We start from the raw sequence: 18,991 nt of genomic DNA, 5'->3' as shown, positions 1-18,991 counted from the left end.
CTGTTCATGGCGCACTTTGAATTGATTTATCGTAATTTTCACAGAAAATTAGATATGTATACTGCATAGGACATCTGATATCGTGATTAAAGCTTTATCACTTTCTTTTCAATTCAATTCACCCTGTAGACGAATCTGATGAAGAAGAGGACGAATCTGAAGAAGAAGAAGAGGACGAATCTGATGAAGGTGATTAGACAAATATTTGTTCTGAATTCAGTTATTCAGTTAAATTAATTAAGCTCTTGCAATAATATCTAGGTGTAGACTAATTTTCAGCAAGAACTTTGGTGTCAACCACACAAGGTATTAGTTCAAATCAGAAGTGTAAATTAAATAATAACTGCTCTTAAAATTGATATATTCATATCTTTGTGGTTTTATAATTGTCATTTTTATGAGTCAGTTAGACCGTTTCAAGCCAAGCATTTATCATTTAGTATCTTATTCTTAATCAAGATTTGTATTCATTTTTTATTTGCGCCCATTTTACAAAATATATAGACTTTGACAAACCAGCAGCGCTTACCCACAGTCGTTTCTCCACGATTTTACTGTTCATGACCCCTTTAAATTGATTTATATATCATTTTCACAGAAAATTAGATATGCATAGAAATTTTGATATCGTGATTTAAGGTTTATAAAAACATGTATATCATTTTTTTCCAATTAAATTCAGTTCATTCAATTCACCCTGTAAATGACTTTCATGAAGAAAATGTGGAATCTAATGAAGGAGCTTAGCAAATACTTGTTTTGAAGTCAGTAATTTAGTTAAATCTAAATAATATATATATAATGTATAGTAGTACCTAATAAACACGAAGTTTGTTAACAGATGATTCGCACATCTTGACTTAATCTCCAAGGAACCGATTTTACTTGGGATTGAAGTATCAAATTCGCCTTAAAGATTTTAAGTTAAAATTTAAAGTTTAATATGATACAATAAAAAAATATGAATGTTTCTGATTTTCTAACACTTTTGTCAACAATAGAGCAACCGCGTACACTGACTCAGACTGGCGGCACTAACACCATTAATGCTTCAGGGGCCAGTAATGTGTCAGGGAACAATGTGATTGGTCAACAGACAAACAATTACAACAGGTATAGACCTCATTACAATCATGTACTTAATTAAAACAAATATATAATGTCAGCTTTCACTAAGAATGCTTCCATTCACGTTATGTTTATTTCAAACAGAGAGGTTTTCTGAAAGCAAAGGTTTTCTATAGAGGCATTCAGAGTATTATAGCTATATCTTACTACAAGTTTCAAACGGATTTTACAGCCTAATTACTGTAAGTAATGCCAATATTTTTCATACCCTTGATGCATTCTGTTTTTTCCCTTCGTTTTTTTTCTTTTGAAGCGCCCCATCAGCACCAGCTGTGCATCATCATCATATCACAACCAACGTGAATCGAGCCTCTCCGGATTGGCCGGTTTACATTCCTTTCCAAGCAGCTCCAAAACGACAAGCTAACACCATTGCTGGTCCAGCTCCGAAACGAGCAAAGGTGACGGCATCAATAGCATCTACATTGAAAGGGACCACCTCAAAACCGAAGGGGACCACCTCAAAACCGAAGGGGACCACCTCAAAACCGAAGGGGACCACCTCAACACCGAAGGAGACCACCTCGAAACCGAAGGGGACCACCTCAAAACCGAAGGGGACCACCTCAAAACCGAAGGGGACCACCTCAAAACCGAAGGGGACTCCCTCAAAATCGAAGGGGACCACCTCAAAACCGAAGGGGACCACCTCAAAACCGAAGGGGACCACCTCAAAACCGAAGAGGACCACCTCAACACCGAAGGAGACCACCTCGAAACCGAAGGGGACCACCTCAAAACCGAAGGGGACCACCTCAAAACCGAAGGGGACCACCTCAAAACCGAAGGGGACTCCCTCAAAATCGAAGGGGACCACCTCAAAACCGAAGGGGACCACCTCAAAACCGAAGGGGACCACCTCAAAACCGAAGAGGACCACCTCAACACCGAAGGAGACCACCTCGAAACCGAAGGGGACCACCTCAAAACCGAAGGGGACCACCTCAAAACCGAAGGGGACCACCTCAAAACCGAAGGGGACTCCCTCAAAATCGAAGGGGACCACCTCAAAACCGAAGGGGACCACCTCAAAACCGAAGGGGACCACCTCAAAACCGAAGAGGACCACCTCAACACCGAAGGAGACCACCTCGAAACCGAAGGGGACCACCTCAAAACCGAAGGGGACCACCTCAAAACCGAAGGGGACCACCTCAAAACCGAAGGGGACTCCCTCAAAATCGAAGGGGACCACCTCAAAACCGAAGGGGACTCCCTCAAAATCGAAGGGGACCACCTCAAAACCGAAGGGGACCACCTCAAAACCGAAGCGGACCACCTCAAAACCGAAGGGGACCACCTCAAAACCGAAGAAAACTGCTTCTCGACAGGCGCGACCTCAGAAAAAGTCAAAAAGATAAAAAAAAAAAAAAAAAAAAAAAAAAAAAAGGAGAAATAGGTTTTTGGAGTTTTGATACCTGACAATACTGTTCAATTCAGCTTATCAATATTTCTGCTTTACATTATACCAAAATCTCGTTAGGATTTTTTCTTAAAAATAGAATTAATCGTATCTCAAAGACATTGCATTTACAGAACAGTGTTCTTTTCATCTCTTTTGTGTCCGGTAAATCTCTCATGAATGTCTTTTACATAATTTAATTTGGTTGGTTTAGAGATGATGATGATGAGATCATGTTTTTAATACATTGTAGATTACTAAAGAAACAGATATATCACACAGAAATTACCATTGCATATATACCGTTATCGTTATGTTTAGTTGTTTTATTATGTAAAGTCTGTTAAATTCTCCTTTTTTATGTGATCTTTGTATTATTGTACAGGGCCTCTCAGAGGAACGTTTTCACTGAGAGAGCATTAACCTTTTTAGATAAAACTAGTATGTATAAATATATACATTTATTTAAACAGCTCACTCATCATTTGTGATATTATGAATGTGTATTCCTTTTGTCTTTTTTGTTGTTGAACAAACAACATAAACATGTATGATTTAATTAGCCTATATATTCCTTTAATTTTGTTAAAAGGTCTGTAAGACGCATCCATATTCCTAGACATAGAACAACCTCGTTTCAGAATACTGCACCAACGTCTGGAGCAACGGTAAATGACTCAGTTAAATATGCCCTTTACCTCCCACATATTTTATTCTTGCTTGTGTAAGAAGTCAAAATTGGACTGTTTTATGGTGAAAAGACCAATTCAATATCTATCTGTTGTTGTCAATAAATAATCAATCACTCGTCAGGAAGTAAACAGGAAGAACCAAAGGAGTTAATCTGTTACAAACTTCGTACTTCTAAGAAGTATGATTCACACATATTAACAAACTATAACACACTTCATTTTAGCCTATACATGACATCCCACAGGTATGAAATATTTTATGACGTACATACTGGTCACTTAGTCAAGGGTCAGCCTCTTCCAATAGAGAGTATAACCGTTTTTTTAAGGGGGCAGAGGTATTAGCCATATTCACTCCTGCACTGCTCCCCATTCAAGGGGCAGACAGAGAGGTAGAAGTCTCGGCAGGCTTTGGGGTTACATTAGAAGATTACCCTTTTGTCAAGTTTGATATTTATTTAGATAATTAGTAATTTTTTAAAGATGTATTCTGTTGTTAGTTTATAACTTTGGTATTGTTTTTGAATGATGAGTTGTGTTGAATTAATATGCATTCAGTTTTAAGTAATCAGTAATTTGAGATGATTTGGATAGTACTATGTTATTTGTTAGGTTATATTTTTTCTTTAGGATTTATAGTTTTAAAATGTGTTGAGGTTAACTCTTGATAATCATGTTTGGCGAAACAGTTGTAAAACAATATTTTGAGAGTTAATCATTTGCGGTTATAGTCATTGAATGGTCTTCAGTTTTGTGTTTTAGAGTAAAATTTACAATAATTTGAAATTATTATTCCTCTAAGTCCTCTAGACCAGATTGCCAGTGTGGGTGTGTGTGGTTTTCATATAAACCACTAATTCAATGCAATTTTAATGGGAGATTATGTTTAATTATTTGATGAAATTCACTTGATGATTGTATTCATTTTTTTGTTGGGAGAGTTATTCATAACGATGGAAGAACTTAATTTGTGATTAGATACTGGTTATTTTCATGCAATATTGATTAATTTTTAATGAATTGAATATAAACTACCTGTTTTTTATCTATTATCATGAGTCTTCTTGACGTCATATTTTTGGAATCTTTATCTTGGAGTCGCAAATGAAAATAATGTATGTTTATAAACAAATATTTAAAGGAAAACAGGAACGATTACAATAATAAGTATATAATCCTACTTATAATAATGAAAATGAATAGTGAGTCGTTGAAGAAAGGAGAGGGAGAGAGGGAGAGAGGGAGCGAGAACGTGGGAGTAGAAACCAGCTGTCGAGATCAAACATACTTGGATATCCTAAGTGAAATGGGTAAGAAAGGGAAAGAGAGGGCAGAGAGAAGAAGAAGAGAGAGGGGAGGATAACTGTTTACTAAAAAGGTAAACCCCCTCTCCAGCATGCATACGGTTGAGGCTTTGGGGCTACAGCTCCATTCCCTAAACAAACTTAAACGCCCTCTCCCCTTGAAAAAAATGAGGAGAGAAAGAAGAAACTGAAGGGAGAGACAAAAGAGAAATGTTGTATCACGTGTATACCATCAAGACATTATTTATGCATGCTTTTAGGGTCTATTGCGGCTTCTTAATATAGATCGTATATAATTATAGCCTACAGAGATTATAATGTGTCTCTTTTTTGAGGGGGAGGGGATATCTATGCCAAAATTCAAAAACTAATAAAGTTAGCTTATAGAGCCCCCCCCCCCTTTTTTTTTTCTTCCTTCTTTCTATTAACCCTACCACATGGTTCATATAATCATTTTCATAAACGATCGATACATGCATTCCATGACTTGTCATATAGGTGATCAAAGAATAAATGTTACAAAATAACGCCGGCCACAAGGTGACATAATATAAGCAGGGAGGTGAAAGAAAGGAGTAATAACTCTTGTAATTTATTCAAACGCATTCATGAGTTCTAAGGCGTAACAATGAATTGTGTAACATTCCACTTGGCTTTGAAATTCCATGCTCCGAACCGCGCTTCCACTGCGGGGAATTTCGGAGGCAATGCACCAGTTTCACATTTATTACAAAATATCAAATTACCGGCAAAATTTCAGTGTAAATTATAAACTTTATTTGGGGAATGTAATGGGAATAGTGCATCAAGCAATTTTTTCAATTTAGTACTCCGCTCTTCCTATAATTTGTGTGCCAGAGTTGGTAAAAGAAAAATTAGATCCTGACAAAAACTCTATATTTTAGGATAATGCGCGCTAATTTGTGCGTGTCATGCCCCTTTATTTAATCCATGATATACAACCTTCGATAAGGCCAAAAAAAAAATTGTTTGGTTGTCCTCGATTGCTTTTCTGGAGTAGGAGCGGGCGGGCGGATTTTTTTTAAATTATTATTATTTTTTTTTTTTTTTACTTCATTTTTAGTGTTTTTTTTTTGTGTTTTTTTTTGTGTTTGTTTTTTGTTTTTCCATAAAAAAAAAAAAAATCATTGGGATTGTCAAGCATTTAAACAAACACAGTCTATAAAACACTTTAATATGGTAAAAGACTAGTTTAATGTACACTGAATATCAAGACCAACACAGAAAGTATTTTGGGCTTTGAAATACAGCACCTTTTAAATCTCCATTGTACTACTTATAGCTACTTGCGCCCTCTATGTAGCAAACAATGCCTAATCGGTGACCATTGGTCCCCCATGATCCTCTTTATCTTATACTAACTGAGAGCTGATTTGATGAGATAACCATCTGCCCAGTGACCTTGAAGGGTGGTCTAATCCTTCCTGTAAACTAGTACAGATTGGCTTTAAAATGAGTTTAAGAATGCTCAGAACCTGATTTGAATGAACGGCATTTTGACATAAAAAAAATAAAAATGGCAAGTTTAATAAATACCTAATTGCGTACTGAAAAGACAAAACTGGCAACGGGACGCATTTTGATCCTTGCAAATGCATAAAATGGTATGTTTGGCATTTAAGATTGCTCCCCCCCCCCCCCCCCAAAAAAAATAAATAAATAAATAAATAAATGAATAAAATAAAAAAATATTAAGAAAAAAAAAAAAATGCGAGCCGCCCGAAAATGACGAGCGGGCGGTCGAGGACAACCAAATGATTTTTTGGGGGGCCTAACTATAAGTTGGCTAATATTTGGCGTGTTTTCTGTATTTTTGCAGTTGGAAAAAGGATGAAATTACACAAGTTTGTGTTCGCTTGTTCTACTCATTACACATTTAACAATTGATGAGAAATCATTAAAAGGGACACCGGACTTTTTGCTGTGATACCAATTCTGATGTAAGAATTCTAAATCCTGAAATTTAATGCGCTCTTTTATCTCACCACCTGGTCAACAGTTGCAGATTAGCGCATAACTTTTCAAACTTGACAAAATATAATGTGCACTCCAATGCCATAACATAACGAAACAAACAAGCAAACTGAACAAAGACACTCAGAAACCTTTTTTTTAAGGAAACAATTTTGCATTACCTTTAAGTACATAGCGTTGGTCAAAATTTACCCTACCCATTCCATGAGTTCTGGTCCAGGTGATAGTCATAATTTTCAGTCTGAATCATGAAGTTAGGGTGATAGGTTTCAGAATTTGCACCCTTCCCCTTCTGTGACCCCCCTCTCCTAGAACAATTTTAGAGTAACTTGTGAGAAGCGATTATTCATAAAGTACATTGCAATCGAAAATTTGGTCCAGTATTTTAGCTCTAAGGAATCTTCACATAAATAAAAAATAAAGGCATCTTCACAATACATCTAAAATGTTATAGCTAAAATTTCATGGGAAGGTTTGTCACCCCCCCCCCCCATCCCTCAAGATTGACCCTAGTTGTTTATTTTGTATAAGAGATTCATTAACCAGCCAAGTGTAAATAATAAGAGACCTGGATTCAATGATATACCGGTATCACTTCCTATCGAAATGCGAATCTATATACACTGTTAGTCATAAAGGTGAAATAATTTTTTTACCCCAATTTATGGAATGATTTATTCCTAATAGATCTAGATAATAGTTAACATCCTCATATTTTAATGAATAATAATTTGCGGGTGTATGTTTTAGCGTAACTGCTATTAAAGGCAGGTGTATGCTATTATGCATATTAACTAGGGGACCTGGTATAAAGACTGGTTGTATTCAGGAGCTGTTCTGTTCATGATTTGATGAACTAAAAGAAGGATTTTTGAAATTATACGTTCTTTTACAGGCAACCAATGGTGAGTACTAATTTTTTATTTTTTTTGCCGGGGTGCACTTGCCCCCTGTGCCCCCTCCCCCTAGATCCGCCCCTAGCTGTTTTTTAAGACTGAGGGTACAATGGCTTGATTCATACTTAGATTAACAATGTGAGAAATAATCGGGGCAAATATCGGATAGCAATCTTTTAAAAGGATGGTAGAAACAGGATCTAATGGACAAGATTTATGATGCAAATTACGAAGAAGGGAAAGAATTTCATGTGCGGTTGTATGTTGAAAGGTCCTTAGTGTGGAAGAGGTGACAGGTTCAAGTGGTATAACATTTGGATTAAGACTATCTTGGATTTTTTAAACTTTTATACAAAAGAACTGAATAAACGTTTCGGCCATGGATTTGCCGTCAACATAATTATGAGGGCAATGGAGAAGGCTGTTTGCGGTTCAAGAGTCGATTGGCGACATTGTAAAGTTTCTTGTGATCATCGCCGCAGTCCTCGATGAGTCTAGTGTTATACGAACGTTTCGCCTAGAAGACAAGGTAGCTCACCCCAGGCGCGGATCCAGGGGGGGCCGAGCGGGCCTTGGCCCCCCCCCCCCCCCGCAGAAAAAAAAAAAAAAAAAAGAGAGAAGAAAGAAAAAGAAGGGAGAAAGGGAAAAAGGAGAAAAAGGGAAAGAAAGAAGAGGAAGAAGAAAAGAAAAGGGGGAAGAAGGAGATCGGGGGGCCGAAAGGGCCTTGCCTCCCAGGCTGTTAACCCCCCCCCCCCCACCCCCCACCCCCCCCAATCAAAAAAAAAATAAGAGAGAAGGAAGGAAAGGGAAAGAAAAAGGGAAAAGAGGAGATACTGGCGTACTGATAGGGGGGGGGGGCTTGGGGGAAATCATATTCAATAGTGGTTTATTTCTAATTCCACAACGGTGGATTACAAATACTGCTGAAATGACATAATTTCCGAAATTTTTCCTCACTGTTTAGTAAATTATACGTTTGTATGTGTTTGTTGGAAAATGACAAATTCCTAAATTTACAACCAGGCAAAAAATATGATTCTTGAGATTCCTACATGTCTAGGCCCGAGGTACGGCGGGGACCGAGAGCCTCGAGCCCCCCCCCCCCCCCACTTTTCTTGAAAAAGTATTTTAAAGAGAAATGAAATAGAATGAGAGCAAGAAAGTAAGAATAGTTAACTGCCAGTGTTAACAAAATAATGAGGCATCAAAATATGCTCATCTGACCGTGATTAAATGCCTAAAACCCCTAAGCTTCCGGGGGCTATGCCCCCTGGATTCCATTTAGGGCCCTACGGCGGACCCTTAGATGATCATCTGGCGGTAATTTAATACCTAAAACCCCTGATTTTTTGGGGCTCCGCCCCCCGGACCCCACGCCAAATAGTGACTTGCCAGTGTCACAAAATAATAAGGTATACACAAAAATATGCTCAACTGACCTTAATTAAACGCCTAAAACCCCTGAGCTTCCGGGGCCGGCTCCGCCGCCTCGACCCCACCAGGGGCCCTAAGGCGGCCCCTGAATGCATATCTGACTGTAATTTATCGCCTTAAACCCTTGAGCTTGCGGGGTCGGACAAGGTATCAAGATGTGTTTATCTGACCGCAGGCGCGTAGCCAGGGGGGGGGGGGCGGTTGGGGGGGGGGGCGGTCCCCCCAATCGGAAGAGGACGTAGGAAGAAAAAGGAGCAGACAAAGAACATATTTGATATTCAGACAAGGATTAAGGGTATAGAGAACGGTACAACGCTTCGTTTTCTTTCTCTAATAATACTACGTCAAAGCATCGCGCAGGAGGGGAGGTGGGGGGGGGGGGCTGAATTCAGACGAGCATTCAGAGGCGAGAACGGTAATACGAATCTTTAATGATTTAATGAAACGTAAAAGCTTCTGCGCTTCGCGCGGAAAAGGGGGGAACTGAAATCAGACGAGGGTAAAGAGTCGAGGACGGTTAAACGAATTGTCTTCTTTCTTTAATAGTTTAATAAAACGTCAAAGCTTACGCGCTTCGCGCAGGAGGGGGAGGGGGGGACTGAATTTAGACAAGGATTAAGAGTCGAGAACAGTACAACGAATCGTCTTCTTTATCTAATGATTTAATGAAACGTAAAAGCTTCCGCGCGTCGCGCGGGAGGGGGGGGGGAACTGAATTCATACGAGGATTAAGAGTCGAGAACGGTACAACGAATCGTCTTCTTTCTTTAATTGTTTAATAAAACGTCAAAGTTTCCGCGCTTCGCGCAGGAGGGGGAGGGGGAGGACTGAATTTAGACAAGGATTAAGAGTCGAGAACAGTACAACGAATCGTTTTCTTTCTCTAATGATTTAATGAAACGTAAAAGCTTCCGCGCTTCGCGCGGGAGGGGGGGGGGGGAACTGAAATCAGACGAGGATAAAGGGTCGAGAACGGTACAACGAATCGTCTTCTTTCTTTAATAGTTTAATAAAACGTCAAAGTTTCCGCGCTTCGCGCAGGAGGGGGAGGGGGGGGGGGACTGAATTTAGACAAGGATTAATAGTCGAGAACTGTACAACGAATCGTTTTCTTTCTCTTATGATTTAATGAAACGTAAAAGCTTTCGCGCTTCGCGCGGGAGGGGGGGGGGGAACTGCTGAAATCAGACGAATATAAAGGGTCGAGAACGTTACAACGAATCGTCTTCTTTCTTTAATAGTTTAATAAAACATCAAAGCTTCCGCGCTTCGCGCAGGAGGGGGGAGGGGGGGGGACTGAATTTAGACAAGGATTAATAGTCGAGAACTCTACAACGAATCGTCTTCTTTCTCTAATAATTTAATAAATCGTAAAATTTTCCGCGCTTCGCGCGGGAGGGGAAAAACTTAATTCACACGAGAATTATTTTCGAGAACGGTACAACGAATCGTCTTCTTTCTCTAACAATATAATGAAACGTCAAAGCCTGGGAGGGGGAAACTCGCCCCCCCCCCCGCATTACGTCACCGTTGGCCACCATAACGTACCAATATTTGGCTCGCATAATTTCAAATTTGGGCCCCCCCCCCCTAAGAAATCCTGGATCCGCGCCTGGCTCACCCGGTCCCTCTGAGCACAAAACATCTCTCGGTCAATCTTTCTTCGCTTCGGTGATGTCATGGTGGCAAGGACTGTCTTGATGAGATCTTACTTTCCGAGTCCTGGCTGGAGCTTGGGAGTTCTGTAACCTGCAGAGTTCTGAGTTGTAGCGGATAACGGCAGCATCGACGCTCTATGTTGATGAAGACATGATGCTACTGTTAGTAACATCGTTGCCGAAATCAGTCCTGTTGATGCCCTTAATATTAAGAGAGGAGAAAGTTGCATCTTTCCGTTTGGGCTTGTCGAAACGGAGCAAACAGGTAACAGCAGAGTGATCAGAGATACCGGGTATGACTCGTAGGCGAGAGTACAACATTCTATCGGAGTTCCTGACCAGAATGACCAGAATGATTATAAAAATGTACATTAAGAACTCCTGTGATAACCAGAGGAGCTAATTTATACAATTTCTCATCCAACAGATCTGAGAGTTCATTAATGAACAGTGAAAAAGATTGATAACCTGGTGGTCTATAAATGCAGACAGCCATGTCTCACTGATAGCAGCGATATCACATTTGTTATCCCTAACAAAGTCATGAAAAATTGTGGATTTATTTCGAAGGGAGCGTGCATTGATAGACCACAATTTAAGATGGTCTTCAAATCCGTCACTGCCACCCCTTTTCCCCCGATGTGTCCTCAGCCGTCGCCCGATACCTAGGGATAAAATCTTCCCCAAGGCCAAGGAGTTGTCCTCAAGCCATTTTTCAGATTTACATGTACTTCCGGAATATTGAGTGAGTGTAGAAATTTACTCGTATACTGAATCCTATGAATATCAATATATAATATGTTAAAGAGAAGTAGAAAGAAAGAAAGAAAGAATAGTGACCTGCCAGTTTCACAAATGAGGTATAAAAATATGCTCATGTGACCGTGATTCAATGCTTAATATACGGGTGTTCTGCCCCCTCAGGACCCCACTAAAGGCCCTAAGGCGAACCCACACCAATTTACGCTCCACTCACTTCGCACACTACGCTCTACCTGACCTTAACTGATCGAAAATAGCCCCCCACCCACTTTGAAGAATGTTCCGCGGGGCCTGCATGTAACATGTTAGAGGATACTGGTAAAGCGGATTCTTTTTCACTGTCCCCCAAACGTTTTTTTCATTACGTCACTGAATTTCCACTTGTATCAACTTACCATGGAAATTGTCATTTCATTTCGAACCCGTCGACCCCACTGAAACCGTACCACTTTAAAATTCCTTCCAATGGGTGTATGAGTGCAAGTTTTGTGCTTGGATATAATGGGAACGAGCTATACCGTATATCAAAATTGATTTTGTAACATAATGTTGCTTTGAAAATTCAATTTATATGTATGCATGTACCGCTTATTATATTCCTACGCTACTCTTGGGTTTTCCCCAGAGCAACTGTTTTTCCCGCCTTGTTATCACGTGAACTTTGAACCATAATTTGCATGGTCGAGATATAAATGGAATACGCATGATTTGAATTATTAATGTGTTGTAATCGTATATACTTAACGGCGTACGGCGTACATCGACAACCTGTTCAGTTTCTTACTCAATCTACTTAAATTATCTTCTAAGGTAAGTGGAATAAGATCAATTAATTACAATTGTTATAATCTTATGTTTGCAAAATTGGCAAAACTTGAATGAAATTCGAAAATAGTGCACCGTACTGTCGCTGTTGGTGGTGGTATAACTGGTATAGCTAGTGGCGGATGCAGTACAGGTTATAATGCAAATATATCTGCCTTGTTAGGAATCGGCATGATTGCAGTGACATCTATGTGTGATACCATCTAAGACTTCTAAGTGAGAATGTCCCTCCTTTTATGACGAGAATACGAAGCATAATTAGTATTGATGTTCACAATTAAAAAAAAAAAAAAAAGCACAGGAGAGAGAGAGAGAGGGGGGGGGGGGGGGGACGAGTAACCATTTTAGAATTTAATTTCCCATAACGCTTCAAAGACAGAGACAAAAGATAATGGTGTGAATAATAAAATAAATCATAAAAGGTCAGATTACCTGTCTTCTTAAGTTGATATTTTAAGCATTTTCCACATGCCAGTGGCGGTGCAATGAACTAATTTTTTCTTCGAAATTTTATGATGAATAGCAGTATAGAAGATTCATGAAATTATCAGTTTTCATTGTCACCATATAGTGGTCACCTATTTTTCCATTGCATTTCTCCGAACATATTTTGCTGACTTTTGATGGATAGCATATGCTAATGCTAATCATTATTGTGATTTATTCCCAGAAGAAGAAGACAAAAAAAAAAAAATTCCTTCTATTCATGGCAGAGTAAAACATGGCGTCGGCCATCACTGATATGGAAATAGAAGCCCTTGCCAGAGGTATTGGCATCAACCAAAAATTAGACGGACTGGGTCTTAAGCTAGGTTATATACCTGCAGAAATGAATATCTATAAGGCTAACAACTATTCGGGTGCCATTGTGACGAATCAGGGAACCAAGCAAATGCTAAATGATTGGCGTGATAAGACCTCCAAAGAACAACAACGGCCAATCCTGAAGAAAGCGCTGAAAGAAGCAGGCTTAGTCAGGCTAGCTGAAAAGCATTTGGGAGGTAGGTCAATGATTATTAAACTATTGTCAAACTGCATGTGGTACGCATTTTAAACCAAAAAAGAAGGAAATAATATTGTAAAAAATATACTCTGGAATATACGTTGATTAATACGCCCTTAACTGTTATGTAATTTTCCTAAAGATTTGTTAATAAAAATAATATTTAGAGTGATAAAATTATTTTGAAATAAGGTAGCATGATTGGATTATTTTGTGTGCTATATCATTTATTATAATCGTATTGTGCATTTTTTGCAGATGTTTCTGCAGTTATTGAAAAATCAAATACAAAATATTAAAAAAAAAAAACAATATTTGTATATACTATAATTGATTTATATAAAACGTGACATTTGAATTTCAAAAAAATACTGTAAATACTGTAAAAGAGCTGTAAAGGGTACCTGAGTATTCAGTGGCGTACGCAGGATTTTTTCAAGGGGGGGGGGGCTCACAATTTGAAAAATTGACATTTTTCTTCGTTGGGGGGGGGGGTAAGGTCACCGCTTTTTAGGTCAGTCATGGCGGGCATATTTTTTTTATATTTTTTTTTATAATTTAAAAAAAAAAACCCAAGGGGGGGGGGGGTTAGGGGGGTTTACACACATAAAAATACCAAAGGGGGGGGGGTTCAACCCCCCCCCCCTGCGTACGCGCCTGTGAGCATTTGTCTACATCAATAAACTATTTCTTGTAATTGCCAAATTAAACTGATTGAATCTTTGTGCAGCACAAAACGTACGATCATTTGATACAATGGTCTGAAAATCAGACTATTACTTACTGACTTGGTAGCACTTAAATCGATTTGACAACTAATAGTCGTTATTTTCCTACTTAAAGACATTTTCAAGCCCACTTTTTTTTTAGGGAAGTTCTAAATAAGTATTATCTTTCAAATGCCGTTGGAATTTAACCTTTTTATTTTTTGTTGGCCTGCAAATGGGACATATAGTACCTTTAAGTATCATTAAGCTAAATCTTTGAAACTTCTACCATGCTAAATTGAACCCTCTGACGCCATGCGGGATCCCGCTATGTCGGAGTAAAATCCAGAACCAGAACCTGTCAGGGAAAAAATAGGAGAGAGGAGAAAAAAACCCAAGGTTCTGCTCAAATTTAGGTCTACAATATACACATTGTAATTCACATTCTGGGATATTGCATTGAGAATTATCATGATTATATCTTTGGACTATACTCAATCACATATTTCATTTGTATGCAGGCGAAGCGTCAACGGACTCGGGGCAAGCTGGCAGAAGTCAAACTGGAATACTCTCAGGTAAAAAAGAAAAGAAAGATGCATTGATTTTGTTCCTCTCTGAAATGAAATAGATTGAGAAAGAAACAATTTTGTAAGGCTCATCATTCTGTGTCAAAAATAGCATGAAAATCATTAAAATTTTATTATGATTCCTGATGATGATGTTTTTGCGTAAATTTTCGAAAAAATATAAATTGATTATCACGATGGTAAATCGGTAATCGTTTTACCCTCCAAAAACGTTGAAATTGTAACTCTAACAGCACGGGTGTTCTGTCCGATCATTAATTTGAAACCCTTTGTATATATTAAAATTTTGTAATGATAAAATGAAGTAGGCCTATCTCATGTATTTTAATTTTTTGATTTGTTTAATTATAATTTCAAATCACAAGTGTAAATTAAATGATAACTGCTCCGTATGTATCCCTATCTTTATGATTTCAACATTGTAATTTATAACGGGAGTCAGTTAAAACGTTTCAAGCATTTATCATTAAAGGACTGAACTCTGGTATTAAGTTGATTTGTATGCAAGCAGAAAAATAAGAGGAACAGAATGGCAAAAGTTTGAAATGATCAGACCAATAGTAATAAGGAAGTTATGAATGTTTTAAGTATGAGATCACTATCTTAGTCTATGCGAATCTCAAATTGGTAGTGCGGTCAGTGTATTTTGATGTATCACGTGGATAACTCTCCTATTTGCCATGTACAAAAATATCATTAATTTCTTCTTTTTTCTAGTAAGTTCCTTTTCCCTTGGGGCACTATACTCAAAATGTATTATAGATAGCCTATTATCATAAGTCCTCTAAAAAGAAAAGACCTCCTGAGCAATGAATTTTTTGAAAAATGTATATAATTATGATGGAACAGATGGGAGAGTAGTCCGGCACTACATCACATTGACATTACCGCTTCAGCCAATTTGAAGTGCCCATATACTTGTAGTGATTACAACTTTCAAAAAAGTATAACCTTCTTATATTTAGTCAGATTTAATTGAAACTTTCATTAGTTTGCTTCTATGATTTGTCTGCTTTCTTTTGAAGTAGTTGTCTATTTGGGTGAGATTTCCCTTTAAGTATCTTATTCAAAATTTGTATTCGTTTTTGTTTTGCACCCATTGTACAAAGTATATGGACATTAACAAACCTGCAGGGCTTACCTACAATCAGTTCTCCACGATTTCACTGTTCATGACGCACTTCAAAATTATTTTATCGACATTTTAAAAAGAAAATGAGATATGCATAGGACATTTATCGTGATTAGAGCTTATACAAATATCAATTTCCTTTTCATTCAATTCTTTCAATTTCTCCCTGTAGATGAATCTGATGAAGAAGCGGAAGAAGAGGACGAATTTGATGAAGGTGATTAGACAAATAATTGTTTTGAATTCAGTTATTCAGTTAAATGAATTAATCTCTTGAAATTATATCTAGGTTTAGACTAATTTTCAGCACCAACTTTAAGTTCAACAACCCATGGTTTTTTTTCGAATCACAAGTGTAAAATGAAATAATAACTGTACGTAAATATATTCATATCTTTATGATTTTAGAATTGTCATTTTTATCAGTCAGTTAGAACGTTTCAAGTCAAGCATTTATCATTTAGTATTTTAATCAAGATTTTTATTCATCTTTGCAGGTTCTGCATCTTTTTTTTGCGCCCATTTTACAAAATATATGCACATTGACAAACCTGCAATGGATACCTACAGTCGGTTCTCCATGATGTTACTGATCATGGCGCACTTTGAATTGATTTATCGTAATTTTCACAGAAAATTAGATATGCATACTGCATAGGACATTTGATATCGTGATTAAAGCTTATACATATATCACCTTCTTTTCAATTCAATTCATTCAATTCACCCTGTAGACGAATCTGATGAAGAGCAGGACGAATCTGAAGAAGAAGAGGACGAATCTGATGAAGGTGATTAGACAAGTTGTTCTGAATTCAGTTATCAAGTTAAATGAATTAATCTCTTGCAATATATGTAGGTGTAGACTAATTTTCAGCAAGAACTTTGGTATCCACCACACAAGGTATTAGTTCAAATCAGAAGTGTAAATTAAATATTAACTGCTCTTAAAATTAATATATTCATATCTTTGTGGTTTTAAAAATGTCATTTTTATGAGTCAGTTAGACTGTTTCAAGCCAAGCATTTATCATTTAGTATCTTAATCAAGATTTGTATTCATTTTTGATCTGCGCCCATTTTACAAAATATATAGGCGTTGACAAACCAGCAGCGCTTACCTACAGTCGGTTCTCCACGATTTTATTGTTCATGACCCCTTTTAGATTGATTTTCACAGAAAATTAGATATGCATAGGACTTTTGATATCGTGATTTAGGGTTTATACGTACATGTATATCATTTTTTCCAATTAAATTCAGTTCATTCAATTCATTCAATTCATTCAATTCAACCTGTAGATGAATTTCATGAAGAAAGTGTGGAATCTGATGTAAGGAGATTTGCAAATACTTGTTTTGAAGTCAGTAATTTAGTTAAATAAAATGAACTACTCTCTTGCAATAATATATAATATATAGTATTACCTAATAAACACGAAGTTTGTTAACAGAGGATTCGCACATCTTGACTTAATCTCCAAGGAACCGATTTTACTTGGGATTTGGGTTTTAAATTCGCCTTAAAGATTTTAAGTTTAAATTTTAAGTTTGATATGATACAATAAGATAATATGAATGTTTCTGATTTTCTAACACTTTTATCAACAATAGAGCAACCGCGTACACTGACTCAGACTGGCGGCACTAACACCATTAATGCTTCAGGGGCCAGTAATGTGTCAGGGAACAATGTGATTGGTCAACAGACAAACAATTACAACAGGTATAGGCCTCATTACAATCATGTACTTAATTAAAAAAAATATATAATGTCAGCTTTCACCAAGAATGCTTCCATTCACGTTATGTTTATTTCAAACAGAGAGGATTTCTGAAAGCAAAGGTTTCATAGAGGCATTCAGAGTATTATAGTTATATCTTACTACAAGTTTCAAACGGATTTCACTACCTAATTACTGAGAGTAATGCCAATACTCAGAACCTTGATGCATTCTGTTTTTTCCCTTCACTTTTTTCTCTGTTGAAGCGCCCCTTCAGTACCGGCCGTGCATCATCATCATATCACAACCAACGTGAATCGAGCCTCTTCAGCTCCAGCTAGGCTGGTTTACAATCCTCGCCCAGCAGCTCCAAAACGACAGGCTAACACCATTCCTGGTCCAGCTACGAAACGACAAAAGCTGACGGCATCAAGAAAGTCTACATCGAAGGGGACCACCGCAAAACCGAAGGGGACCACTTCAAAACCGAAGAAGACCACCTCAAAACCGAAGGGGACCAACTCAAAACCGAAGGGGACCACCTCAAAACCGAAAGGGACCAACTCAAAACCGAAGGGGACCACCTCAAAACCGAAGGGGACCACCTCAAATCCAAAAGGAACCACCTCAAAACCGAAGGGGACCCCCTCGAAACCGAAAGGGACCACCTCAAAACCGAAGGGGACCACCTCAAAACCGAAGAAAACTAAGGCACCCAAGAAGAAGGCGCCAAAGACAGCGAAAAAGCCCAAAGTAACACAAAAGAAACCTCCTAAAGCTAAACAACCCAAAACACGAAAATCCAAAACTTCTCGACAGGCGCGACCTAAGAAAAAGCCAAAAAGATAAAAAGAGAAATAGGTTGTTGGAGTTTTGATACCTGTAAATACTGTCCAATGCAGCTTATCAATATTTCTGCTTTACATTATACCAAAATTTCGTTAGGATATTTTCCCCTAAAAATAGAATTAATCGTATCTCAACGACATTGCATTTACAGAACAGTGTTCTTTTCCTCTCTTTTGTGTACGCTAAACTCTCATGAATATTTTTTTTAACATTATTTAATTAGGTTGGTTTGAAGATGATGATGATGGGATCATGTTTTTAATACATTGCAGATTACTAAAGAAACAGATACATCACCCAGAAATTACCATTGCATAAATACCGTTATTATGTTAAATTGTTTTATTATGTAAAGTCTGTTAAATTCTCTTTCTTTGTAGTTCTAGGAAGTATTATTCACACATATTCTGAGTAAAAGCTTTAACACACTGCACTTGTCATTTTAGCCTAAACATTCCACAGCTATAATGAGAAAGTTCTATGACGTACGTAACGGTCACTTGATCGAGATGATTTGGATGTTACTATGTTATCTGCTAGGATATTTGTATTCTTTAGGAGGTATAGTTTTAGAATGTGTTGTTGAGGTTAACTCTTTATAATCACATTTAGCAAAACAGTTGTAGAATAATATTCTGAGAGTTAATCATTTGCGGTTATAGTCATTGAATGGTCTTCAGTTTTGTGTTTTAGAGTTAAATTACAATGATTTGTAATTATTATTCCTTTAAGTGTTGTCAAACAACATGTATGAAGGAGAGTACCATAAGAGGAAACGGTCCTCTAGGCCAGATTGCCAGGGTGTGTGGTTTTCATATAAACCACTAATTCAATGAAATTTTAATGGGAGATTATGGTTGTATTCATTTATGTGTTGGGTGAGTTATTCA

The 18,991-nt window shown here is 37.6% G+C and overlaps 2 protein-coding genes across 2 annotated transcripts; both read left to right on the top strand.

Moving 5' to 3' along the window:
• The first annotated feature begins 1,317 nt into the window (after positions 1-1,317).
• LOC115920528 (salivary glue protein Sgs-3-like) lies at positions 1,318-2,489 on the top strand. The gene is made up of 2 exons (XM_030976396.1): positions 1,318-1,343; positions 1,382-2,489. The coding sequence occupies exons 1-2, from the start codon at positions 1,318-1,320 to the stop codon at positions 2,487-2,489; spliced, it is 1,134 nt and encodes a 377-aa protein (XP_030832256.1).
• A 12,481-nt stretch (positions 2,490-14,970) lies between these two features.
• On the top strand, positions 14,971-18,471 carry LOC105437728 (salivary glue protein Sgs-3-like). Its single transcript, XM_030976394.1, has 5 exons — positions 14,971-14,983; positions 15,701-15,745; positions 16,263-16,319; positions 17,143-17,254; positions 17,519-18,471. The coding sequence occupies exons 1-5, from the start codon at positions 14,971-14,973 to the stop codon at positions 18,099-18,101; spliced, it is 810 nt and encodes a 269-aa protein (XP_030832254.1). The 3' UTR covers positions 18,102-18,471.
• The last annotated feature ends 520 nt before the right edge of the window (positions 18,472-18,991 follow it).

The sequence above is a fragment of the Strongylocentrotus purpuratus genome, unplaced genomic scaffold (assembly GCF_000002235.5).
Source record: "Strongylocentrotus purpuratus isolate Spur 01 unplaced genomic scaffold, Spur_5.0 spur5_scaffold_9, whole genome shotgun sequence".
NCBI classification, from domain to species: Eukaryota; Metazoa; Echinodermata; class Echinoidea; order Camarodonta; family Strongylocentrotidae; genus Strongylocentrotus; species Strongylocentrotus purpuratus.
This window is presented reverse-complemented; position numbering and strand designations above follow the sequence as displayed.

Excerpts from the sequence above, each read along its gene's own strand:
- LOC105437728 (XM_030976394.1), top strand. Across the intron at positions 16,320-17,142 it reads AGAGGACGAATCTGATGAAG|AGCAACCGCGTACACTGACT; the intron begins GTGATTAGACAA and ends TATCAACAATAG. Across the intron at positions 17,255-17,518 it reads CAGACAAACAATTACAACAG|CGCCCCTTCAGTACCGGCCG; the intron begins GTATAGGCCTCA and ends TCTCTGTTGAAG.
- LOC115920528 (XM_030976396.1), top strand. The coding sequence starts at position 1,318 with ATGCCAATATTTTTCATACCCTTGAT. Across the intron at positions 1,344-1,381 it reads ATATTTTTCATACCCTTGAT|CGCCCCATCAGCACCAGCTG; the intron begins GCATTCTGTTTT and ends TTTCTTTTGAAG.